At 45.0% G+C, this 24,040-nt stretch overlaps 9 protein-coding genes across 9 annotated transcripts; 7 read left to right on the top strand and 2 right to left on the bottom strand.

Moving 5' to 3' along the window:
* Positions 1 to 29: 29 nt before the first annotated feature.
* Positions 30 to 227, top strand: FOMMEDRAFT_49670 (uncharacterized protein; the record flags this gene model as incomplete). Its single annotated transcript, XM_007262478.1, has 1 exon — positions 30 to 227. A coding segment is annotated over one exon (198 nt), but the record flags the coding sequence as incomplete, so codon positions are not given.
* A 468-nt stretch (positions 228 to 695) lies between these two features.
* Positions 696 to 1,953, bottom strand: FOMMEDRAFT_75194 (alpha/beta-hydrolase; the record flags this gene model as incomplete). Its single annotated transcript, XM_007262479.1, has 6 exons — positions 696 to 805; positions 880 to 1,244; positions 1,309 to 1,422; positions 1,482 to 1,551; positions 1,620 to 1,688; positions 1,752 to 1,953. 6 exons carry the CDS (start codon positions 1,951 to 1,953, stop codon positions 696 to 698), a joined length of 930 nt encoding a protein of 309 aa, XP_007262541.1.
* A 972-nt stretch (positions 1,954 to 2,925) lies between these two features.
* On the bottom strand, positions 2,926 to 4,570 carry FOMMEDRAFT_73501 (uncharacterized protein; the record flags this gene model as incomplete). The annotated part of the gene is made up of 5 exons (XM_007262480.1): positions 2,926 to 3,468; positions 3,524 to 3,867; positions 3,933 to 4,104; positions 4,160 to 4,351; positions 4,406 to 4,570. The coding sequence occupies 5 exons, from the start codon at positions 4,568 to 4,570 to the stop codon at positions 2,926 to 2,928; spliced, it is 1,416 nt and encodes a 471-aa protein (XP_007262542.1).
* Positions 4,571 to 4,898: 328 nt separating this feature from the next.
* FOMMEDRAFT_16902 (glycosyltransferase family 66 protein) lies at positions 4,899 to 7,725 on the top strand. Its single transcript, XM_007262481.1, has 8 exons — positions 4,899 to 5,102; positions 5,156 to 5,173; positions 5,229 to 5,265; positions 5,318 to 6,911; positions 6,964 to 7,249; positions 7,306 to 7,394; positions 7,456 to 7,484; positions 7,544 to 7,725. The coding sequence occupies exons 1-8, from the start codon at positions 4,945 to 4,947 to the stop codon at positions 7,667 to 7,669; spliced, it is 2,337 nt and encodes a 778-aa protein (XP_007262543.1). The 5' UTR covers positions 4,899 to 4,944; the 3' UTR covers positions 7,670 to 7,725.
* A 1,166-nt stretch (positions 7,726 to 8,891) lies between these two features.
* FOMMEDRAFT_151475 (uncharacterized protein) lies at positions 8,892 to 9,278 on the top strand (the record flags this gene model as incomplete). Its single annotated transcript, XM_007262482.1, has 1 exon — positions 8,892 to 9,278. One exon carries the CDS (start codon positions 8,892 to 8,894, stop codon positions 9,276 to 9,278), a length of 387 nt encoding a protein of 128 aa, XP_007262544.1.
* Positions 9,279 to 9,802: 524 nt separating this feature from the next.
* On the top strand, positions 9,803 to 11,015 carry FOMMEDRAFT_71720 (lipase; the record flags this gene model as incomplete). Its single annotated transcript, XM_007262483.1, has 6 exons — positions 9,803 to 9,995; positions 10,059 to 10,127; positions 10,191 to 10,260; positions 10,295 to 10,435; positions 10,487 to 10,851; positions 10,906 to 11,015. 6 exons carry the CDS (start codon positions 9,803 to 9,805, stop codon positions 11,013 to 11,015), a joined length of 948 nt encoding a protein of 315 aa, XP_007262545.1.
* A 557-nt stretch (positions 11,016 to 11,572) lies between these two features.
* Positions 11,573 to 14,058, top strand: FOMMEDRAFT_138337 (cytochrome P450). Its single transcript, XM_007262484.1, has 13 exons — positions 11,573 to 11,749; positions 11,805 to 11,925; positions 11,991 to 12,147; positions 12,212 to 12,301; positions 12,354 to 12,468; positions 12,523 to 12,695; positions 12,747 to 12,942; positions 12,996 to 13,032; positions 13,089 to 13,201; positions 13,258 to 13,324; positions 13,378 to 13,512; positions 13,571 to 13,675; positions 13,753 to 14,058. Exons 1-13 carry the CDS (start codon positions 11,624 to 11,626, stop codon positions 13,971 to 13,973), a joined length of 1,656 nt encoding a protein of 551 aa, XP_007262546.1. The 5' UTR covers positions 11,573 to 11,623; the 3' UTR covers positions 13,974 to 14,058.
* Positions 14,059 to 16,448: 2,390 nt separating this feature from the next.
* On the top strand, positions 16,449 to 18,797 carry FOMMEDRAFT_151478 (cytochrome P450; the record flags this gene model as incomplete). The annotated part of the gene is made up of 13 exons (XM_007262485.1): positions 16,449 to 16,574; positions 16,632 to 16,752; positions 16,819 to 16,975; positions 17,044 to 17,133; positions 17,186 to 17,300; positions 17,357 to 17,529; positions 17,583 to 17,778; positions 17,832 to 17,868; positions 17,931 to 18,043; positions 18,099 to 18,165; positions 18,218 to 18,352; positions 18,405 to 18,509; positions 18,589 to 18,797. The coding sequence occupies 13 exons, from the start codon at positions 16,449 to 16,451 to the stop codon at positions 18,795 to 18,797; spliced, it is 1,644 nt and encodes a 547-aa protein (XP_007262547.1).
* A 1,442-nt stretch (positions 18,798 to 20,239) lies between these two features.
* On the top strand, positions 20,240 to 23,564 carry FOMMEDRAFT_131310 (OPT oligopeptide transporter; the record flags this gene model as incomplete). Its single annotated transcript, XM_007262486.1, has 20 exons — positions 20,240 to 20,303; positions 20,356 to 20,424; positions 20,481 to 20,573; positions 20,630 to 20,667; positions 20,720 to 20,758; positions 20,813 to 20,974; positions 21,038 to 21,391; positions 21,452 to 21,489; positions 21,540 to 21,605; positions 21,662 to 21,734; positions 21,785 to 21,949; positions 22,001 to 22,172; positions 22,226 to 22,312; positions 22,363 to 22,739; positions 22,796 to 22,845; positions 22,898 to 22,899; positions 22,961 to 23,054; positions 23,114 to 23,250; positions 23,311 to 23,371; positions 23,429 to 23,564. The coding sequence occupies 20 exons, from the start codon at positions 20,240 to 20,242 to the stop codon at positions 23,562 to 23,564; spliced, it is 2,277 nt and encodes a 758-aa protein (XP_007262548.1).
* Positions 23,565 to 24,040: the final 476 nt, after the last annotated feature.

Here is a 24,040-nt window from a genome sequence, read left to right on the forward strand (position 1 = left end):
CGAACTTCAAGACTGTTGCGTATTGTCCACCGCGTGTCGGTAACCAGGCATTTGCGGATTACATTGATGCCCATGTTGCGAGTCAGGTTGATGGTATGATGGGACTTAGCCGTCTTAACTACAGACAAGACCCTGTCCCTTTAATCCCATGCAGGGATTGGGGGTTTCACCATCCGAGCGGCGAGGTACATGTTCAAGAATCCGGGGAGTGGGACTCGTGCGCCGGTATGTCATTTTTTGTCCTGGCTCGGAGGTCTTTATTTAAGAATTGGGTTCTTGACGTGCTTTACTTGAATAGGTCAGGAAAATCCTTCATTGTTTTGCTCTGATGGCGCCGTGCCTACTTTAGCTGACGCGGATATTACCAACCATTGTGGAATTTTTGATAGTGTTCTTATCGCTTGCTGAGTAAATCTAACTATGAGCAAGGTCGTTGTCACAGATGAATTTGACGTTTTCTTACGTTTGAACAAGTGTTGTCATTTTGCAGTGTTAAAGTTGATAGTATCAATAGAATTTCGGTACAGAAAGCCTTCAATGCGGTAAAGCAAGCATTTCTACTTCAATCACAGATAGCCCGGCACAAAATCCATTTATTTAGCAATCTCAACCTATACCGCTACAGTTTTTCACTATTAACAAATAGCCCAAACAAGTCACCAAAGGGGAAGACATGCATATACACATGGGTTCATCTAACAGCCTATGATAACACCGTCATATGGCCCATCATGGTCTGGAATATCCGCTTCAAGAATATTGGGCACATCACCATCTGTGCACAACTTCGACGGATTTTCCTGACCTATAATATATCCCCACAGAGCATATTAGGATTCGAATTCTCCAGAATACTTGAGGTGTAAGTTAATTACGTACCGGAGCATGCATCCCATTCTTCTGACGCCTGGATGTGCACTTCTGCACTCGGGTGCAGGAAACCCATGGTTCTCAACGGCAGAATCGGGACAATGTCCTTTTTGTTGTTTATATGCGTCAGTCCCGTACCACCAGATTGACTCGTAACGTGCGCATCGACGTAGTCGGCAAATGCTTTGTTTCCCACTCGCGGCATACCGTATGTGACGGTTTTGAAGTTCGTTTCCGCCGGAAGATGCAAAGGCAGGAAGAGAGATTCGAGAAGGGCAAGTGCCCCGCCTAGAGAGTGGCCGGTTATCGATACGGAAGCTCCCGGATGCTCGGAAAGTGTCTTATTGACCGCAGAGAGAACCTCCGGAGCCGCACTAGACACATTCATGACGTTAGTAAAACGCAAACCCCCAGTTTCAAAGAGTTTGAAGACCGTACCGTGCATGTGCAGCAGCGAATCCACTGTGTACCAACACGGAAGTAGGTACACCAGGGAAGAGGTTCGGATCGAGATTGTCCATGGCGAATTCGAAGTCTGTAAGCCATGCCACACTAATAAATACGAAACAGTAAGAGATGCGCTCGTGGCTGGAATAAGTCCTTGAACATACAGGGAAGATGCGTTCGTTCCTTCATGTGCAACAATGACAGAGTTGAGGGCAGTATCAAAGCCAACGAACCCTTTTTTTCAGTTGAGACGTCAGAACACACAAAATGTGGACTAAGAAGCTGCATATCGAGATTCTTACAAAACTGCGTATCCGTTCCATCTCCTCCTGAATCTGTCGGTATAAACCCGGCATTTTGTTCGCAAGTAGCTATGCAAAGGCATGTGAGTGCAGCATTCGATACAGTTCGAAATGCAGATAAAAACGACTCACTTCCGCAAGTCCAATTAATCGTTGTTGTCGGTTGACAATAAGCAGAACTTGCATAGAACGTGAATGGCTTGAATGCAGACACTTGTTCCGATGTCAAGGGAGTAACACCCGAGTTCTCGCGAGTGGAAAAAGACAGAGGTGAAGCATAGGTGGAAAAGATGGACGCAGAGAGCACGAGGAGAGCTGATAGGAAGTTTGCCATGTTTCCTGTTAATATAAGCAAGTCAACGAATGAAGGAATAAGCCCGCTGTTCTTGCAGTAAGAACGTCGATTCGAGGGGTGAAGCTCCCTGGGATGGACTTTCGAGCGTTCAGGTAGATTTTATACCAGGCACTGTCCCGCAGAAAGTATAATTTTGATGCACTGAAAGATTACCCATCAAACAAGTCCGAGTTTCACGGTTCCGGTTGTGTTAGTTCTATTCGCATGCATCTCGGTCCCCTCAGCGCATTCGAGCTGAAAGAGACTTCAATCATTGCATCAAGAGTTCGGCGGATTCTGAACTGGGTGCGGCATCATGACCTGTGAATCCATGTATAGCCCACTGTCTGTCCAGTTTGATAGTTCCGACATAGTATAGAAAGAAGATCAGCGAAACAGCAGCTAAGGAGCTGAGAGTCACCGAAGTCATCAAGGAAGTTGCGGAAGCAATTGTAGAGGCATAGCACTGCTATATCAGGGAATTTAAGAACCGAAGAACTCTCAAGAAGCCACAATATATCCATGACCAAGAAGACAATGACAACTTGTATCACCAAGGTGCCGCATAGTCGAATTGAAACGCTATGGCAGACGCTTGAGAGAATTACCAGCATTCACTTTGCCAGATCTATTAAGTTGGCCAGAATTGCGAGAATGTGCAAAAAGGGACAAGCAGCAGTCTAAAGTTACTTCCATACCAGCGCCTTTGCGTAGAAGTGTTACAGAATTAAGGTAAATCATCTGAGATGCAAGAGCGCCCAGCAATTCGCTCGCTTCTTGTCAACCTTTCCCAGACCTATTATATATTCTGTAATCTATCAACGGCGTTAATCTTGAACCGACCGAGCGGGACTGCATTAAAACGATGACTCCCACCGAACATGGAATCTATAGAACTCCCATAAAGTGTATAGTCTAGAAGCTAAAAATAATCACACTGTAAGAAAAGTCAAGCTCACGAAACGGAGCGCCCTACCAATATATCAATGACCAAACGTACAAATCTAGTCCGTCTATACAACTTCTAGGTGCTTTTGCAGCCCGACGCAAAGCTTTCACCACTTCTGTAGCCTGTTCTCGGTCAATATTGAGCGCGTGTGCGGATGCTAGATGACGGCGAAGATCATATGCGCGACTGAAGACGAATTTGCATGGCGCTGAAGACAATCCACTAGATGTCTCTAATTTGTGTCCTGGTATGACCGGATATGGGCAAGCAAGCGTCTCCGTAGCAGAGAGACGCCGCTTCGCATGATCTTCGTATGCTTTACCCGTCAGTACGTCAATCACACTGTTTTCCAGTGTCTTCAAGGGTGTGCATCCTTCTGCGGGAACTTCATCGAGTACTACAGAATGAAGATTTCCATGAGAATCTCCGTGGATCGAGTGGATCCGAGCTGAATGCCTCTGTAGAAGATGCTTATACCCGAATGATGCACCGCATCCTTCGAAGGTGCAAACAAAGTCACGCCGGAGCATATGTGCGACCTTGACGTGTGTTGCTAGTGCTTTTTTCTGCATCAGAAACATCAGTATAGTATCAAATCAGAAGCGTGTTTTCCAGACATACGGATTTGAAATCCTTCTCACAACCACTCTCCGAACATTTCCAATCCCTCCCGACTTCACCACCTCTGGATCTCTTACTCGGACGATCTTCACCTTCGTCGTCTGCTTCACAACCATCTCCTCGGTATGTACTTGCAAGAGTCTGTTCTGCTTCTCGCTGCTCGTGAATTTTCAAATGCACTCGAAGAATTTTTTGCTGAGAGAAGATCTTCCCGTTGCAGGAAACGTAAGGGCAAGTTGGTGGATGTGTCGCCCTCGTATGTGCTTGTAGTGCACTCCAGGCGGAGAAGTATTCGTTTTCGCTCTTAGATAGACACGCGGGATGAGTGCATGTATATCGGTGGTCTAATCAACAAATGGTTAAATCCTTGCTCTTTCACCATAATTATTTTTATAAGTAAGTTACCAACCTTCATGTATTTTTGCATGTGCCTTCAGCTTTTGGCTAGTAGCAAAGCTCTTTGGACATCCTTCATGCTCACATCGGAAGTTCTTAGTCCCTGATTGACAATGAACCGAGGAGATATGCGAACGGAGCTGGTTGTGCTTTGAGAAAGACTGGGAGCATCCAAGTTCTGAACACTGCAACAAATGTTAGAAATAACTAGATTTTCACTAATGGCCAACTGAACACTACCTTAAATGGCTTTTCTCCGGAGTGCGTTTCCTCATGACGCTTGAGATGCTGAGGAGTCCAAAACTTTTTCTCGCAGCCATCAAATTGGCATGCAAATGACCGAGACGAATCTGGCATATGGGTCCGCATGTGTGCCTGTAAATGGCTATCCCGGAAGTAGGTCTTTCGACATGTTGTGCATACAAAAGGTCTCTTCAGAGGCATAGTCAGATATCTAACCAGAGTTGAATTAAGTGAGGTACTGACTTCACCGGTATGTGTCCGCTCGTGCTCCTCCAATCGAACGGGCTTTCTGTAGGATTTTGTGCAGCCCTCAAACGTGCAATGGTACCGCTTCCCGCCATCCGCAATGAGCTTTCCACCGACGATAATAGGAGGATTAAGCACTTGTGTCTTGCTTGAGGAGGCCATGGGGCTGTCGCTGTGTGAATATTCTGAAACGGCATCGCTGTCGGATTCGCAGGTGCTGCCGCCAGACAGATGAAGGACAAGGTCTTGCTGCCTTTTACGTTTGCCGGTGATGACCAGCGTAGAGCTCGTCGTACCGTCCATGTCCTGCTGTTACTTGCACAGCGGACGCTGTCGAACGGCGAGAAAAAGATACCGACGAGGGAAAAAAAAGAAAAAGATGTTGCGGCTGTAAATAGCAGTCGTGCCCGAAATAGCACACGCGCCGTCTCCGCAGTCCACTAAACCTGACACGTAGCGCGTTTCTGCTCACTGCCATCACTCTCCGCCCACAACGTCCACAGCGCACCGACACCAAAAACACTCGGTGAGCGCTCATGGCAGTGGCATACACCCTGCCTTCCGACCTCGCGCCGTCGACGGTCGCGAATACTGCCTCTCTTTTACGCATCATCGCTCTATTCTTCGTCTCAGGCGCTGCAATCGCGTCGCGTCTCTTTGCTGTCGTAAACTACGAAAGTATTATCCACGAATTGTAAGTCAATATATTAAATAAATGCTTATACATTGCTCTGACATACTGCTCAGCGATCCATGGTTTAACTAGTGAGTACCACCGTAAGATAGCAAGTAGAATGTTATTGACCTCGTCTTCGACTAGTCGTGCGACGAGAGTTCTGGCCGAGAAGGGCTTCTATGTGCGTGCTCTACGCATGTTAAAGTAATGCATGTTCTAACGCGAGAATGTAGGAATTCTGGAATTGGTTCGATCCAACCGCCTGGTATCCTCTCGGCCGTGTCGTTGGCGGTACTATCTACCCAGGCTTGATGGCAACTAGTGGTGTCATCTACAATGTCCTCCATTCTCTCAGTCTTCCCGTCGACATTCGTAATATTTGCGTACTGCTAGCTCCCGGATTTAGTGCTCTGACTGCATGGTCAACGTACATGTTCACCAAGGAAATGAAGGACGAGAGTGCTGGTCTCCTCGCTGCCATTTTCATCGGCATTGTACCGGGCTACATCTCCCGTTCCGTCGCAGGTTCATACGATAACGAGGCAATTGCAATCTTTCTCCTCATGTTCACCTTCTTCCTCTGGATAAAGGCACTCAAGACTGGTAGCGCGCTTTTCGGAGTTGGTGCAGCCCTATTCTACTTTTACATGGTGGCAGCTTGGGGAGGTTACGCCTTCATCACAAACATGATTCCGCTGCACTCTCTTGTCCTGCTCCTTATGGGTCGGTACTCAAGCCGTCTGTATGTTGCATATTCGTCTTGGTACGCCATCGGTACACTTGCAAGTATGCAAGTACCTTTCGTTGGTTTCCAGCCCGTCCGTACAAGCGAGCATATGGCCGCACTCGGCGTCTTCGGACTACTCCAGCTCGTCGCATTCACCGACCTTGTTCGTTCGCATGTTACATCGAAGCAATTCCAATCGCTGCTTCGTGTATCCGTTATCGTACTTGGTGTACTCGGTGCAATGACCTTCGGTGTCTTGACCATGAAGGGATGGATTGCCCCTTGGACTGGTCGATTCTACTCGCTCTGGGACACAGGTTACGCGAAGAAGTACATCCCAATTATTGCGTCCGTATCCGAACATCAGCCAACGGCCTGGCCCTCGTTCTTCATGGATCTTCACTTCCTCATCGTCCTATTCCCGGCTGGTGTATACATGTGCTTCAACGAGCTCCGTGATGAACATGTATTTGTCATCATTTACGCAGTCGTTGCTAGCTACTTCGCAGGTGTCATGGTTCGGCTCATGTTGACACTTACACCATGCGTTTGCGTCGCTGCTGCAGTTTCACTATCTACTCTGCTTGATCGTTACATGGACCCTGCGGAACCAGATGAAGAGACATCGAGGGATGACGCAAGGAGCGATAGCGGGGTCTCAGAAACAGCATCGTCTTCTACTCCAGCTCCGGCAACGACAAAGAAGCAGAGAAAGGCTGCAGTAACACCGGTTCCGGCAGATAACCTCTCAATGAAGCTCGCAAGTCTCGTTCCCTCCAAAACGTCGGAGAAGCAGCGCGGCATTTTCGGTCTCGACACACGACTCATAGTTCTTGCAAATGCGCTGATGTTGCTCTTCTCATTTGTGCTTCACTGCACTTGGGTGACTGCTAATGCATATTCATCTCCTTCTGTCGTGCTCTCGTCTAACAATCCGGATGGTTCTAAGCATATCATTGATGATTATCGCGAGGCGTATTACTGGTTGCGCGAAAACACACCGGAGGACTCGGTTATCATGAGTTGGTGGGACTACGGGTATCAGATCGCTGGGTTCTCAGCCAGAACAACTCTCGTTGACAACAACACTTGGAACAACAGTAAGTAACTTTCTTCCGCAACATTTGCTTTGATCTCACCGAAGCATTACAGCGCATATTGCTACTGTGGGTCGAGCAATGGCAAGCCCTGAGGAAAAATCCTACCCGATTCTTCGCAAGCACGATGTCGACTACGTTCTCGTCATCTTCGGCGGTTTACTTGGCTACTCAGGCGACGACATCAACAAGTTCCTCTGGATGGTGCGTATTGCACAGGGAGTCTGGCCAGAGGAGATCCAGGAACCAAATTACTTCACGCCGCGTGGTGAATATCGTGTTGACGCGCAAGCTTCTGAGACGATGAAGAATAGTTTGATGTATAAGATGTCGTACTATAGGTTAGTTGCATTTTTTGTGATTTCTTTGATGATGTACGTATTAATATGCTGGGTAGGTTCAACGAACTGTTCATGGGTAACCCACCAGTCGACCGTGTTCGTGGCCAGCAACTCCCAACGATCGGCCCAACGCTCGATTATCTCGGTAAGAACCATCCGCAAATCCTCCTTTTCTATAACTGAACTCGACCTTAACCCATTTAAAGACGAAGCCTTCACATCAGAAAATTGGATCGTAAGTCCCATTCCTCTTCATCCCCGACCACTAACTCAATATTATCATATTAATCACAGGTTCGAATTTACCAAGTCAAAAAGGAAGACCCACTTGGTCGAGACCATAAAAGCGCAAATGCATTTGCGGATGGCAAGAAGCGGAAGCGTGGAAGGCCACTTGTTCGCCGCAAGGCACTCGTATAGTTTCAGCCCTTCTGCCAATTGGCTTTTTTTTAAGCTTAGTTGGAGTTGTAGAATCGTCCTCCTAAAAAGCTTTTTTTCTTAGTTACTATACTTATTTGCAATGATAAGCTTTCTTTATCTTGATCGTCAAGTTTTGGGAGGGAGAATGGTGCTGCGAGCTGATAGCTTCTTGTATAGTTGCATATTTCGGGTCCGGGTCCGGTCCAGGAGATCTCGGTCACGGCATCACGTTCCACAGAGCCCCTATTTTTTGCTAAAAATGTGCATGTGCCCTTACTTTTTCAAGGGCTATCACATGATAAAGTTACTTTTTTAATATTGTTTGTGGTTGAATCGACCGAGATGCCCCGGACCGGACCCAGACCCGAAATATGCAACTATAGCTTCTTGCAATATCGTGAATATCGTTCTGAATCCGCCTCATACCAAGATCTTGCAATTGGCCAGGTCTTCGTAGAGAACATGACGTCTGTATGTGTGTTGTGTGAGAACACAATCTCGGGAGCACTCCCATCTTGTCGATTCTATTTTCCACGGGACTACACGGCTAAAGGAACTAATATCCTCGGATTCTCGCAATAATCAAATGCTCCAAAGGCTGTCAAAACTATCTCCGGGACCATCGCACAGACAAGGGTGGAATTTTTCCGGCTTCTGCATAGCAATGTTACTGTGCAAGGGTTCAAGGGCAGTCATTGGAAAAAGAAACAAAACTACATGGTATATATGGGAGTCGGATGCTTTGATGAAAACAGAAAATAAGATTGATATGCCGCTTTTCTGGATCCAAGAGTTCCATGCTATTAATATAATATTCCCAGACAGGAGGAACGGTGACCTGATTTTCTCCTGTCGTTCTGTGGCGTCTAGCTTTTTTCTGAGTTTGTGATGTTGGATCGCAGCGTCGAATTACTTGAGTGACTAGCTGTTCTCGTTGAACCAGCATGAAAGGAAGTACTAATTCATTGTGATACAAGGTGAAATCCACTGTTAAGGAGATGTGCTGGTAATCGTTCAATACATCGCCTCACACTCTAGGTGTGTGCTGTGTGTGTTCCTAGACTCTGTCAACCAAATAATAAGGGATGAGTACAAGCTGTTCTGAAAGAACGCGTAATCTGCAGGTTCCGCTTTTGAATTTGTATGCTTGCTGGATTCCAAAATGTAGAATTTATTCTGGCGCCGCGGCCGATCCGCAGTGGTAAAACCGTGAGAACTCTTCATGACTGCATCTTTTTGGTCTCTTCCAACTCTTGCACCGAGTTCGCTGAGAGTCTGGCACTATTGTTCCCTCGTTCTCCGATATTTCCGTCTCATCCACGCACATGTTTTCAGATACGGAAACGATAGGGCATTAATTACGGTTTATTATCCAATGAACAACCGCCAGGACATCGTATCTCAATGGAACCACATCTATGAACTATCTTCTGAGAATTTTCATGATAAATGCTATTCATACCACCTTAACTCTACCACGCCTGTCTGTCAAGTGCCATATGAAGCTGTACTTCTAGTTGACTACGATCTGCTCGGACGAAGCGATGCACGTACAGCGTTCTCTGAAATCTTCCACGCCCATCCGGAACCGCTTTCGAAACCTTCTTAATCTAAATCTCGGGGATCGCTTACACAAACCTCAAAGTTTACTATTTACCGTTTTCATGATGCCGACAAGACAACAGATACTTTTCACAAGATTCGCGTCGTCTAATATTTCATACTGCCGCCTTACCGCCAATCAACAACTCATCCCCATGCAACGATCCACAAAACGTATGATCGATTGATCAGCAGACCTATCATGTCCAGGACGCACGGGCGCGTACCTCGCTTCTCTGTTTCAATGGGCAGTTGCATTCCGTCCGACTATAGGCAGCCAACAAGGAACATGCTGTTATATTTATCCCACATGCTTAAAAGAAGCCAGGTCTGATGAACACAACGCGCGGTACTTCTGACAGTTCATCATTCAATCATCACAGTGTCTAAGAATATGTGCGAGCACAAACCTATTCGGAATTAACTGTGCTGTTGGAAGGACCTATAAATGCTACCGAGTCCGTTGGCCTGATCGTCTAGGGCCTCTGATCTCCCAGTCAAATACCTCAGTCCTCCTCAGACACTTTCATCATGGTCCGAGTCTTCTCTTCGGCACTCTTGCTGTTCTCTTTGCATATCGCGTATGCGAACCCTGTGACCGTTAGACGACGGCAGTCAATCACAACGTTGTCGGCGAGCCAGATTGCAACGTTCAAACCGTTCACGTTCTTTGCGAGTGCTGCATACTGTCAGCCCAGTGTGACGAAGACCTGGAGCTGCGGAGGTCAGCCACACAAATTTCCAGTCTTGTGTGATTCTCGGACTGAAGCATTGTTACGGTTATTAGCTAATTGCGATGCAAATCCCGGGTTTATACCGATCGCATCGGGAGGCGACGGGACTGATACTCAATTCTGTAGGCTAAATATGCATTTGATATAAGCTAACCGGGTATACTGAGGCTTTCTGCTTTGCTAAGGGTATGTGGGCTTTGACTCCTCATTGAATACTATCGTTGTAGCACATGAAGGGACAAACACTTCTTCATTGTGAGTCTACATGAATATGCGTTTGTTTAGCTAGAAATGCATTAATATCCATTTATAACAGCGTATCTGAGTTAAGTGATATCGACATACCAAAGCGGTCCCTGGATCCGACTCTTTTCCCTGGCGTACCTTCATCAGTAGAGGTCCACAGTGGATTTGCTGGGCAACAGCAGAAGTGAGAATTATTTCCTTGCGAAAAGTTTGATAGATCTGACGAAGGCTACAGTGCTGCACCTGCTATCCTATCCGCAGTACAATCCACGCTGTCATCGCATCCAGGGGCTTCCGTGACTATAGTCGGGCATTCTCTAGGCGGAGCAATCGCACTCATTGACTCTGTCTTCCTGCCTCTGCACCTCCCATCAGGCACAACCATTACGACTATAACCTACGGCATGCCTCGTGTCGGTAACCAAGACTTCGCGAATTACGTCGACGCTCATGTTACGAGTCTAAATGGTGGAACCGGATTAACGCATATCAATAACAAAGAAGATCCCATACCAATTGTCCCCGGAAGATTCCTCGGCTTCCATCATCCCAGTGGTGAGGTGCATATCCAAGATTCGGGAGCGTGGGACGCGTGCCCAGGTAAGTATCCTCAAAAAACCTTTAACATAAACCTGTTGTTCTAACCCAAAATAGGTCAGGACAACACCTCGGACCTTTGTAGCACTGGCGACGTACCAAATATATTCGAAAGTGATGAGTCGGACCACGATGGGCCGTACGATGGAGTAGAAATGGGTTGCTAGGGTGAATAATCGTACACTGAGACATTGTTACTTTCTTTCATTGGGCAAAACTATTTTTGATTTTTGTTATGAGTAGTATTGTTTTCGCAAGCATTATTATTATCCTTCTGGCATCTGCTGTATCATCATCGACAGCGAGACACGTGGGGTTCTCTCGTGTAGGAGCAGCAACCAGCAGAAACCGACACCAATTCGTACACTGTTGTATTAAATCTGGGACAAGGAACATGTTCGTGACATCAGACTCAGAGTCAATCGCGGGAATTAGCGGTCAATAATTGTGATTGGTGCTTAGATAAGCTGGCTAGTTACTCAAAGATCATTATTTGGACTTTATAGACTCTCTCTTCGGCTTAAGTCGCATGCTCTACTCGTTCCATCTCCCTTTACATTGCCTTGAATGATGCATTTTATGATGATATTGTCAGTCGATGAAGCCTACCCAACCTGCTTAACTAAGCAAGTGTGTGTATTCATTTATAGTTATTCCCACGAAAGGAAATTCGCTGTGTAGTCCGTTCCGTTGTGTAGGGATTAACACGTCAGCGGATCGGTGGTCCAAATACTCCTATGTCTCATAAAGTGATGTCCAGCAGTAAAAAGATACCATGTCGACTCTGAGTGTAAGTGATTTGGTCGGCTTGCCGTGGGACATAGACGCGAAGACAACTATTCTTGGGTTACTCGCTGCTTTCGCAACATATCGTATTTATGTCGTTGTTGGTGGCTTGAAGGTAAGTCATAATTTGTTTCGGTGTCGGTCATCCGATTGAGACGCATTTCTCTTAGACCGTTAACAGTCTTCCTGGTCTTCGATGCATCTTCGAGCCCTTCACCTTTTTTGGAGCAGTAACTCCGGAGTCTTGGTGGCACCCCGGTCTTAATTTTCAATGGTCGCAGCGTGTAACCTGTTAGCCGCCCTTTCCCGACTTACATTCAATCGATATAGTTGGCTCAACCGTGACTCCTTTCTAGTGTACAGGCGCTACGGGCTAGACACGATTTCAATCGTGCCCTTCTTGTGGGGCTCTGCAAAAATATGGACAGCTAATTTGGATGTTGCCCGTCAGATTGTGGCTGGAGGTCCCACCTCACCATGGATCAAACCCAAAGAATACAGCGCGGCTCTTTTGTAGGAGCTCTTTCCCGTTGTCCATTTAATTGTTGTATGTGCTTCCTCATACTATGTGATGTAGGTTGTGGGGTATGAACCTTGCCGGCGCTGAAGGAGGGGACGTTTGGCGCCGACATCGTCGCATCATGGGACCGGCATTTAACAACAAGACGTGCGTATTTGTCTCTATTTAATGAGAAGTACTTGATGGAGCGTGTGGACAGATACACCCTGGTATGGAATGAGACTCGACGCGTTTACAAGGAGATGGTTGCTCATGAGGGCTGGCTCGCGGAAGACACGATTGATATACCCACGATACAAACTTACACTTTCAAGGTACGTCTTTTACGCCAAGAAATCTGTCAACGGCTTGATGACAGGAACATAAAGCTGGCTTTGTTGATCATTGCAAGTTGCGGTTTCGGTCTGCCATTCTCATGGGACGAACCGCCGACTGGGTCAGATGGTTCGATGTCACTCCAAGAAGCACTGCGTGTCGCCTCTGAATACAATCTTGCTCGGACGTCTGCCCCGAAGTGGTTCTGGAAACTCCCCATCAAGAAGTGAGTATGACTTACATTGCTTCCACAGCATAATTTGACAATTGTTCGAAGGTACCAATATGTCGAATCTGCAAATCGGACACTTGGAGCGTTTATGAAGAATCAGGTTGCTCTGAGAAAGCAGGAGATAAGACAAGATATTGTTGACAACGGAAAGCTCGAGAGCGAACGAAGTGACGTGTTTTCTCGTCTCGTCCTTGCAAACGAATCGGAGGCCGAAAAGCTTCCCCTGGATGAAGAAGAACTGGTAACGTACCTGGCTTTGTCGTGCCGTCGCATGGTACTAACTATGTGTCAAAGATTGGAAATGTGTTTGTTCTGTTATTTGCTGGTCATGGTGATCATTCAGATTTAATATTTCGTTATGATGTGAAGCTCATCGTTTTACACCAGAAACGACTGGCCACACACTAGCTGCGACACTCGGTTTCCTAGGAATCTATCAGGAAGAACAGGACGCAGTCTATGAGCAAATCATGAATGCTATTGGATATGACCGTGATCCTGTGAGAGAAACAATACTCATTGGCAAATACTTTCACTCATTTGTGAGCTTATTTAGACATTTGAAGACTATCCTGCGCTGTACAAAGTACTATCGGCTTTCTACGAGGCCCTTCGCCTGATACGTACGTATCCGATTTTCTTTTGTGATACCTTTTTTTAATATATACTTCCGTAGCGGCAGGCTCCGTTATGATTAGGAGTGCGACAAAGGACACGACTTTGAACATTCCAAATGCCACAGATAAGGAAGGCACTCAGGATCTCTTCGTACCGAAAAATTCTGTCGTATGTGTCGACATGGTCGGGATCCGTAAGGGCTTACCTCTCTCTGGCTGGGAAATGCAGACCACTCACACAAGTTCGGGCAGAGTACAATCCACGCTATTACCCTGACCCACTTTCGTACAAGCCATCACGTTGGTACGCTCAAGAGACCTCCGAATTGCCCGACGCTTTCACAGCGTTCAGTATCGGTACGTTCACCTACATTTGAAGATCCATCTTCCATTTGTATCATCGTATCCTGATGTATCTCGCTTTATTGTTGCAGGACCACGCGCCTGTATTGGTCGTAAGTTTGCGATGACCGAGGCAGTGTGCTGGCTTTCGATGTTTTTGCGTGATTTTAAGGTCGAGGTCGTGCTCAATGCTGGTGAATCACAGGAAGAGGCTCGAGACCGTGTATTGCAGGCACAGATGGTCATGACTCTTGCAGTGAAACCTGTCTCGATCAGGCTGGTGAAGAGAGCTGGTCGCAAGCATGCCATGTAATCCTTCGATATTCTTGGATATTTTGTCGTTGTCTATTTATTAGCTTATAGAATATGGTTACTGGATAAATACATGTGGTTTCATCGTTCCAGTGGATCTCCTTGACAATTGAAAAGGAATGGGGAAACCCCTTTATATTGTTTGCTCACGGTTCACTCGCCATGAAAAGGTCTAAACGGTTTCAGTAGGATTCAGTTGATTAAGCTCCGTAAAGGGTGCCTCCAGCAACGGAGTCACTATGAATGAATGAATCGTCAGATATTACGCACACCCCCCAATTATATCGTATTAATATTGTCGGAAGGAAATCCGTCGGGTCAGCTGCTCCAAATGTTTTAATGCAGGTATGGATTGATCTAAATATACTGTCATCCACCGGTCCTTGAACCATCACTACTCCTTGAACCACCCCTGTCATTTTACAGCCACAACACCTTTTATAGTAGAAAAATTGGATTAAGACTTGAAATAGTATAATATTAGTGTCATAAAATTATGAAATAAAATTATGCGTTATTGATAGAGATATACACGAAAAACTGCAAAAAGTGCTGAGAACTACACCTTTTTGAAATTTTTATGAATTAATTATTACTCAAATATTGAAATTTTTATTATTTAAAAAACTCATTAATATAAGTACTAGTGCTAAATATTACTGTGAAAATTTTTATGTGAAAATAATGAGTGGAACATGAGATAAAAAATCAGCAATGTTCAAATTGTAATAACAATTGTTGCCGACACCATAAATAAGGTCACGTGATCTAACTTATAATATTGTTAACAACTCTCAAGTTCAGTAAACTATTGATTTATGTTATACAACGTACATTATTTCAATTATAAGTATAATCATGAGTATCAGTACTATATGCTTACTATTGAAAATATTGGTAGGGATGAGGGGGATGGCTCTAGGGAGGGGTAACAAATACCGTGTGAAAATAGTGGTTCAAGGAGTGGTAGACCCACTTTTGGGCTATAGTATAAAATGTATGCTTAATTTCTCCTTCATTTCATTTTTTTTAACTTTATATTTTATATTTTATATTTTATACTTGAGTAGATATATTTAATTATAGTAATATTTTTTTGTAAAAAAATTTATGTGTTGTTGTGTAAATTACTGTTGTTTTCATAAATATTGTCACACGTGTGATTTGTGATTTTCGTCACACTAAGTACACTCAAATACAAAATCTATCATAACTCAACTAATACTTGACCAAATTACATGATCTAAGTTGTAAAAATTATACTTTTAAAGTGTCTTTCATATTCTAGAAAAAATAAAGTAAAATGAGCAAAATTTGAGTAAGATACAACACAATATGTGAGTTTTCCCTATATTTCATGTATATGAGTTTTCCTAGCCCTAGAACTGATTGTACAATACTATAAACTAGTCTAAATGAAGAATATAACTTTATTATTAATTTACATATTGAATTCTAACCAGGATACAGAATACACATATAAGTATAATACATATTTAAGTTTGCTAAAATTGAGCATTTTCCACCAACCTCTCTACACTCAGGGAAGGTTCTTCTGAGTATTATTCATGTTTGTAAATTCATTCCAAATAAATTAGACTAGTTTCAAACAGTTTTAATAGACTTATTATGGATTTCTAGTTTAAATGAAGTAGAAAGTCATTATTCTATATACTACTTTAATAGTACTTCTCTAACTTATATAACTTTACTATAACTTATTAAAGTACTTATATTTAATATATTTTGTTTATAATGAATTTACAAACATGAATAATACTCAGAAGAACCTTCCCTGAGTGTAGAGAGGTTGGGGGAAAATGCTCAATTTTAGCAAACTTAAATATGTATTATACTTATATGTGTATTCTGTATCCTGGTTAGAATTCAACATGTAAATTAATAATAAAGTTATATTCTTCATTTAGACTAGTTTATAGTATTGTACAATCAGTTTTAGGGCTAGGAAAACTTGTATACATGAAATATAGGGAAAACTCACATATTGTGTTGTATCTTACTCAAATTTTGCTCATTTTACTTTATTTTTTCTGGAATATGAAAGACACTTTAAAAGTATAATTTTTACAACTTAGATCATGTAATTTGGTCAAGTATTAGTTGAGTTATGATAGATTTTGTATTTGAGTGTACTTAGTGTGACAAGAATCACGAATCGCGCGTGTGACAATATTTATGAAAACGACAGTAAAAGACAAAATGTGCTGGTTCAAGGACTGGTGAATGACGGTAATGATTAAATGAATCTGATACAGATAATCGACGATCAGTGATTGGCGTTCGGAATTGCTTACTTATGTGGAATGCCTTTCCCGCGATTAGGATCTTCTTTTAAAGAATCTCCTACGTGATACTTGTTACGCAGCGGTTTCAAGCGTCGTGATGACCCTTGCCTTCGTTCCTAGCGCCAAAAATCTCGAGATGAACGACAATATGGGGTTTACAAGCAATTACCATGCTGCCTCAGCGAGTTGAAGATACAACTAGCTTACTTGCGTCGATGGACGCAAATACTACTGTTCTTGGAATAATTGTTGCATACGCATTATACCGAGCGTACGTATTCTTCACAGGCTTGAAGGTAAGCTATGCTTCAGCACTCTATTATCAACCGTTTGTAACTACAACACACACATAGACTGTAAGCTACCTTCCTGGCATTCGATGTGTCGTCGAACCATTCACCCTTGTTGGAGCCATTACTCCGGAGTCGTGGTGGCATCCTGGTCTAAACTTTCAGTGGTCACAACGCCTGACATGTGAATCATCCTTCCCTCCGGCTCATATTCAGTCAATCTTTTATCCTGAATAGTTTTCTTCTTTAGTGTACAAGCGTTACGGGTTAGACACGATCTCAGTCGTACCTCTCCTGTGGGGTTCTGCGAAAATTTGGACAGCCAATTTGGATGTCGCCCGTCAGGTTGTCGCTGGAGGTCCAAGCTCGCCATGGATTAAGCCTAAAGATTATAGCAGGGCTCTTTTGTAAGGATATTTCTTCGTTCCCCGATTTGATTACATCTTTTCCCTCTCCTAATACTTATCCGTTATAGAATGTGGGGCATGAACCTTGGAGGTGCTGAGGGAGGAGAATTATGGCGCCGACATCGTCGCATCATGGGTCCGGCATTCAATAACAAGACGTAAGTTCGACCACTCACTTCCTGGATTGTGCCTGATCAGACTTCATATTAGATATGCTTTAGTATGGAGGGAGACTCAGCGAGTGTACAATGAGATAGTTGCCAGAGAGGACTGGCTCAGGAGGGATTTCGTTGAGATACCCAAAATGCAAACTCACACGTTAAATGTTGGTCTTCTTTCATTGATGCTTTGAACAACTGGATTGATTGCATGTTCGTAAAGTTGGCTCTGAATATAATAGCGAGCTGCGGCTTTGGTCTACCGCCCACAAGCAATGAAAAGCCGGCTGGATCAGATGGCTCGATGTCGCTCCAGGAGGCGCTCCAAATTACTTCCGAGTATAACCTTTCTCGACTCGCAGCTCCAAGGTGGGTCTGGAAACTCCCGTTCAAGAAGTAAGTTCAGATGATTTCCTGACGCGACAACAGCTACTGACGACATGTCAAAGAATTCAATATATCGAGTCTGCGCATCGGACTCTTGGAACGTTCATGAAAAATCAGGTCGCGTTAAGAAAGCAGGAAATAAGACAGGAGATGGCTGAAAACGGGAGGCTTGAGAGTGAACGAAGTGATGTGTTTTCACGCCTCGTCCTTGCAAATGAATCGGAGGCCGAAAAGCTGCCCTTGGACGAAGAGGAATTAGTGACCAGCCTACTTTTAATTCATTGTCGATTGCCACTGACCATGTGCTAAAGATTGGAAACGTGTTTGTTCTTTTGTTTGCTGGCCATGGTGAGCGCTGGTATCGGTTTGTGGCACAGAGCAAGAAAACCAAGCCTTTCACTATTAACAAGAAACGACTGGCCATACTCTCGCAGCAACACTCGGCTACCTAGGAATTTACCAGGAGGAACAAGGCGCAGTATACGAGCAGATCATGAGTGTCTTCGGGAATGAACGCGATCCGGTGAGAGCGAGTTGGCCCATAAGCATATGATTTGTTACTTACTGTCGTTCATTAGACATTTGAGGATTACCCTGCGCTTTACAAAGTGCTATCAGCTTTCTACGAAGCCCTTCGATTGATACGTATGTACCGAATCTGTCTTATGCAATGGTGTTCTGATGTAGGCTGTCGTAGCGGCTGGCTCTACAATGATCAGGAGAAATACGCGAGCTACGACACTGAGTGTTCCAGAATCTACGGATCAGGAAGGGGTTCGAGAGCTTTCCGTGCAGAAGAACTCCATGGTCTGTGTTGATATGGTTGGAATTCGTGAGTCTTCAATACTTTATGAAGAAGCAGATATTCCAACTCTATTTTACAGAGTACAACCCGCGATACTACCCTGATCCGCTTGTATACAAGCCATCGCGTTGGCATGCGCAGGAGTCCTCCGACATGCCCGACGCTTTCACGGCATTCAGTATTGGTGCGTTGGTTTATATTTGAACGTTCGCATTCATCTATCTGTATCAGCACGTTTTGACGAATTTGTATCCCAATAATAGGACCACGCGCTTGCATTGGTCGCAAATTTGCTATGACCGAGGCGGTGTGTTGGTTGTCGATGCTTCTGCGTGATTTCAAGGTCGAGGCCGTGTTCAAGCCCGGCGAGACCAGGGAGGAGGCACGGAACCGTATGATGCAGGCACAACTGCAGATGTCGCTTGCAGTGAACCCAATTCCAATTAGGTTGTTGAAGAGGTCTCACCGATAAATGTTATCGTGAGGAGACGATGGCCAAATATGCATCTGAATTTGTCTTACCTTTGAATTCTACTGACGACATAATTGATAAGGATGTTACAACGTTCGCTAGCACATGGGCTACGACTAATGAATAGTTGTGCGCAGTTTAACTATTCAGAAGGTCGAGAAATCCCATATGGTGCCTTGAATGTTAACTTGTGCCTAGAAGAAGTGCATACGTGATATGGCGAGATTCAGATGGTATACTCTGCGAAGTCGGGACTCTCCACACCGCGGAATGCCTGAGATCTAGCTATCCAGGTTGGAAATGCCGACACCCTAAGATCTGCTCTTCCACATTCTCCGGTCCTCCGATGATCCCAGGTAAGGTGCTTCTGCGTCCATTTTACTGCATGTGAGTGGTCAGGGTATAAATGCGGAACGTGGGGATGTGAAAGCCGTCACGATCCTTTGAGTCAGGTAATATGGTTTTTGCAAGCTTGGCGTCCCAACTGACTGTTGAGGCTGCAGTATCCATGTTTGCCCATGTCAAGTTTGCGTGGAAAACTCGGTCCACGATAGCAGTTGTCTTGGCGCCTTTTCAATTTCAGTGAATCCGGTTGACGCCAGACTCAAAAGGAACGGGGAATCACAAATAGAAGACAACAACACTCGAATAGGAAATGATCTGCATGTCATTCGTTGACAGGCCGAACAGCAACTCCCATGTCGTCCAACTAAAAGGCCTCTTTGATCAGAAGTTCCATTATTCTTACTTAGGCCAAACTGTTGTGGATATCAATGCTAAGTAACTATCATATTTTTGACCTTGAATAATGTCCACTGCCCCCGGGAAAGTAGCACAAGACTCAAGGCGATATCTATTTTTACACTCTCTGCTGGCATACACACGGCTTGCGTCGAAGCACGCCATGGGGAAATCATATTGGTGCCCTAGTGAGCTACGCTACCGTCTGGGAATGCCTTGCGCTTCATTCTAGGACTCATTTCATATTTTCACATCACTTGTGAATACATCACTTATGAACTATCTACTTATTTCTAGCAATAACACTGATTCATTAGACGCGTCGTATCTAAAACATGGTGAATTAGTCGTGAACCACCAAATTCCATGGTGTCGGCGAAATAGAAGCTTGTGTCGTGGACGCGTCCAAATCCCCTGGATTTGCTTCGGAGTGTGGTGCTCCGTTCCAACTTGGATACGCGTGTGTAATTTGTCCCGCAGCAGGCTATTCATATTATCGTACTCCTTCCGATGCCATCTATTGTCCAAGCATGGGTTTCAAATCCTTCTGGAGCATGTGGGCTTATCGCACTCCAAGTTAGAGTGGTCTTACGACAGACCTTGGGAGCGTCCCTTTAAAGAGAAACGAAATGCTCCCGTTCTCCCTCCGTCCGTCTGACAGGACTCCCTTCACGGATCCCGTCCACTGTGTGGTAGTCACTATGTCGGCAAACCGCAATAGCCAAATCTCAATCTCGGATGAGAAGGACTTGGAGAAATCCAATCGTAGGCATGCTTAATCGAGGGTTTTAATGGTCGTCTAATGAGTCTCATTCAGACGTAGTGCCTGTTGCGGCGATAGCTGAGTTTGACGACCCAAATATCGACAAAGATGCTATCGTCCTAGGTAAGTCAACACAACGCCTATCATACCAGTATACTCATAGTGTCGCTGCTTGACAGAGGATGACTCTCCGTATCCTGAGGTTCGGTCCGCGGTCGCTAATATGGATGACCCGGAAATGCCCGTATCCACACTTCGCTCATGGACGATAGGCAGGTCTTATGGCACAGTTGCTATCGACGCCGTTCTAATTGTCTTTCGCCTCCAGGCATAATTTTCGCCGTTGTGATAAGCGGCCTGAATCAGGTACCTATCTTTACACGTCGTGTGACAGATGAAATATCAAGACTTTTTTCAGTTTTTCTTCTTCAGATTCCCGTCCGTGACCATTGGAAATGTAAGTATATAACTTTTCATGATAAAGATGCAGATCTAATCTTTGTGTAAATAGCTTGTGGCTCAGCTTATTTCCTTCCCTGTCGGCCGAATATGGGCACGTTTGATGCCTAGGGTTACGATTTTTGGCGTCCAGCTTAACCCGGGACCGTTTACTGTCAAAGAGCATGTCTTGGCTACAATCATGGCTACAGTAGCCGGTGGATCAGCATATGCCGTTGCGTATCTTCTAATTACTGTTTTTACTTAGCGTTATGATTGACATGTCCAATGAATATAGACCGACATCGTCGCTGTCCAACGCGTATATTACAATCAAATCTACAACTTCTCTTATCAATGGCTCGTCGTGATGTCGACACAGCTCATAGGATTCAGCATTGGTGGTATTGCACGTCGGTTCCTCGTGCAGCCCCCTTCGATGATCTGGCCAGCAAACCTTGTCAACTGTGCACTCTTCAATACTTTGCATAGCCAGGTGTATGCTGGCATTGGTAACCGAGGAGGTCTTAGTCGCGAGCGTTTCTTCACCTACGCTTTCATTGCTAGTGCCACATGGTACTTCTTCCCTGGTTACATTTTCCAGGCGCTATCTGTGTTCTCGTGGGTATGTTGGATCGCACCCGATAATATCGTGAGTACTACTTTCCGAGTTTGAATGGATGCAAACTATATGACTTTTTTTTTCATCAAGAAAATCAACCAGCTGTTCGGATACTCTAGCGGCTTGGGGTGCGTCGCATCGTGCGTTGTATTTGAGCGTGAACTAATATAGCCCCTAGCATGTCGCTCATCACTTTCGACTGGTCGCAGATCGCGTATATAGGGTCACCCCTCGCAACGCCATGGTAATATTTCTTTATACTTAACCCAAGTATTACAGCTGATTTAGATTCTAAAAAAGGTGGGCAGAGGCAAACATTGCGGCAGGATTTCTATTTTTCTACTGGTTCCTTGTCCCTGTCCTTTACTACTCGGTGAGTGAGTATGTCTTTTCAGCAGACTTCTCACTTATCTCCCTTTTAAGAACGTATGGTTCGCGCAATATATGCCAATCAGCTCTCGTGGATCCTTTGACAACACTGGAGCTGCGTACGATGTAACCCGGATCCTTAATGACGATTCGACGATCAACCTTGAGAAATACCACCAGTACAGCCCACTGTTTTTATCAACAACGTTTGCCATTTCGGTGAGCTACTAAACTCACTATTGAAGTTACCGTCTAATCACCTCTGCCTAGTATGGCTTGAGTTTCGCTTCCATTACCGCGACTCTCACGCACACTTTCCTCTACTTCCGCAAGCAAATCTGGGTGCAGGCAAGACGCTCTATGCACGAGCAGCCCGATATTCACGCTCGCCTCATGTCCGTATACCCACAAGTTCCCGACTGGTGGTATATGATCATTTTTCGTGAGTATAACGAGAATTTGCGAATTGTGAGCACTCTGTAAGAACTATTTCAGTCTCCATGTTCGTATTCGGGATCATCTCCATCGAGGTATGGCCAACTCAGTTCCCGGTGTGGGCGTTTGTACTTGCCCTCATAATTGGTAAGTGTCACTCCAGCCGTCAGACAGTCCTGGACTTACGCGCCTTTAAGCATTTGTCTATATCATACCCATCGGAATGATTCAGGCAATTACGAATCAACAGATTGGGTTGAACGTCATTACGGAACTCATCATTGGTTACGCACTTCCCGGTCGCCCAGTAGCGATGATGATGTTTAAGACATGGGGTTACATCACAATGGCACAGGCGCTGACTTTCACTTCGGACTTCAAGCTCGGTCACTACATGAAGGTCGCGCCACGCCCGATGTTCTGGGGTCAAGTTATTGCTACCGCCGTCGCGGGAACTGTGCAACTCGGTGTTCAAGCTTGGATGTTCACTAATATCGAAAACATATGTGATCCGAAGCAAAAAGATGGCTTCATCTGTCCTAGCACAGAGGTCTTCGGGACAGCCTCAATTATTGTTCGTCTGCTTATTGTTGTACCTTCCCGACTTTACTTTACTGACATGATGAACAGTGGGGTGCTATTGGGCCTGCACTTCAATTCTCGAAGGGACAGATCTACTAGTGAGTTTTGACACAGACTTTACCTGGTATCATTTATTGACGCTCTTCCCAGTGGTACTATCTTGAATCTTAATTCCATCACGGCGGTTGAATCCTAACAGCCCCTTCTTCTTAGCGCTTACATTCTTTTTCCTTATTGGCGTGCTTTGTCCGCTCATTGGCTACCTCGTCTCTCTCAAGTGGCCGAACTCGTTCTTGCGCTACGTGAAGTGTGTTACTTTAATAGAAGTTGCCCGGCGAACCTCCTCTCATTTTTTTATTATCCCAGCTTCCCTGTCATCTTCTCGGGCACTGGTCTTATCCCACCTGCGACAGCAGTAAACTACGTTCCATGGACTATCGTTGGTTTCATCTTCCAATATGTCATTCGCCGGCGCCACTTTAGCTGGTGGACAAAGTACAACTGTACGTACGCAATTGCATGTACACTAGATGTTCACTTACGCCGTTGTTATATTCATCCAGATGTACTCTCTGCCGCACTTGACTCTGGTGTAGCAGTGTCCATTATCTTGATCTTCTTCTGGTATGCTTCTTGTCCCTGCTTAGTTTGCAACATTGCTTTTCTAAACAACGTGAACAGCCTAGAGTTCCCAATGAATGGTCAGATTGGCATAAATACGATCCAGGCCTGGTGGGGGAATACAGTCTTCACGAAGACTGGCGATTGGAATAGCGTAGTCCTCAAGACCGTCCCTGAGGGCCAGACGTTCGGGTAAGTCCATGGACTTTTTGCATGCTAGCTTCCAGGTAAAGGTCCTCTGTTGACTTCGTATCTTACAGGCCCACGATTTGGTAGACGTACTGAACTTGATATTTTTCTTACTCCTTGTGCGATTTTGCTATGGTTTATGTTGTATTTTTGAGACGATGTACGAAAAGCGGATGAAAATTTAATCTTTAATGGCGTGAGGAAATGCGGTGGCGTTCATTGGTTCTGAAAAACCTCGGTCCGTAACCGAAGAAAAGGGAGGCACGTTCACAACTCCTGTGCGCATCGAAGGCGGTTCGTGGAATGGTACAAGGTCCGAATCCCGGAAGCTTGGAGAACTGCATGCGGTGCGGCGTCAAGTGGCTACCCTGTGGGATGCCGTAGGAGTGCAATCGGAGCACGCCATCCACACTGATAAACGTGCTTGATATGTATAGAACACACATGGGGCATTTCACAATTCCTTATCTTAAAAAATAACTT

The sequence above is a fragment of the Fomitiporia mediterranea genome, assembly GCF_000271605.1.
Source record: "Fomitiporia mediterranea MF3/22 unplaced genomic scaffold FOMMEscaffold_1, whole genome shotgun sequence".
Taxonomy (NCBI): Eukaryota; Fungi; Basidiomycota; class Agaricomycetes; order Hymenochaetales; family Hymenochaetaceae; genus Fomitiporia; species Fomitiporia mediterranea.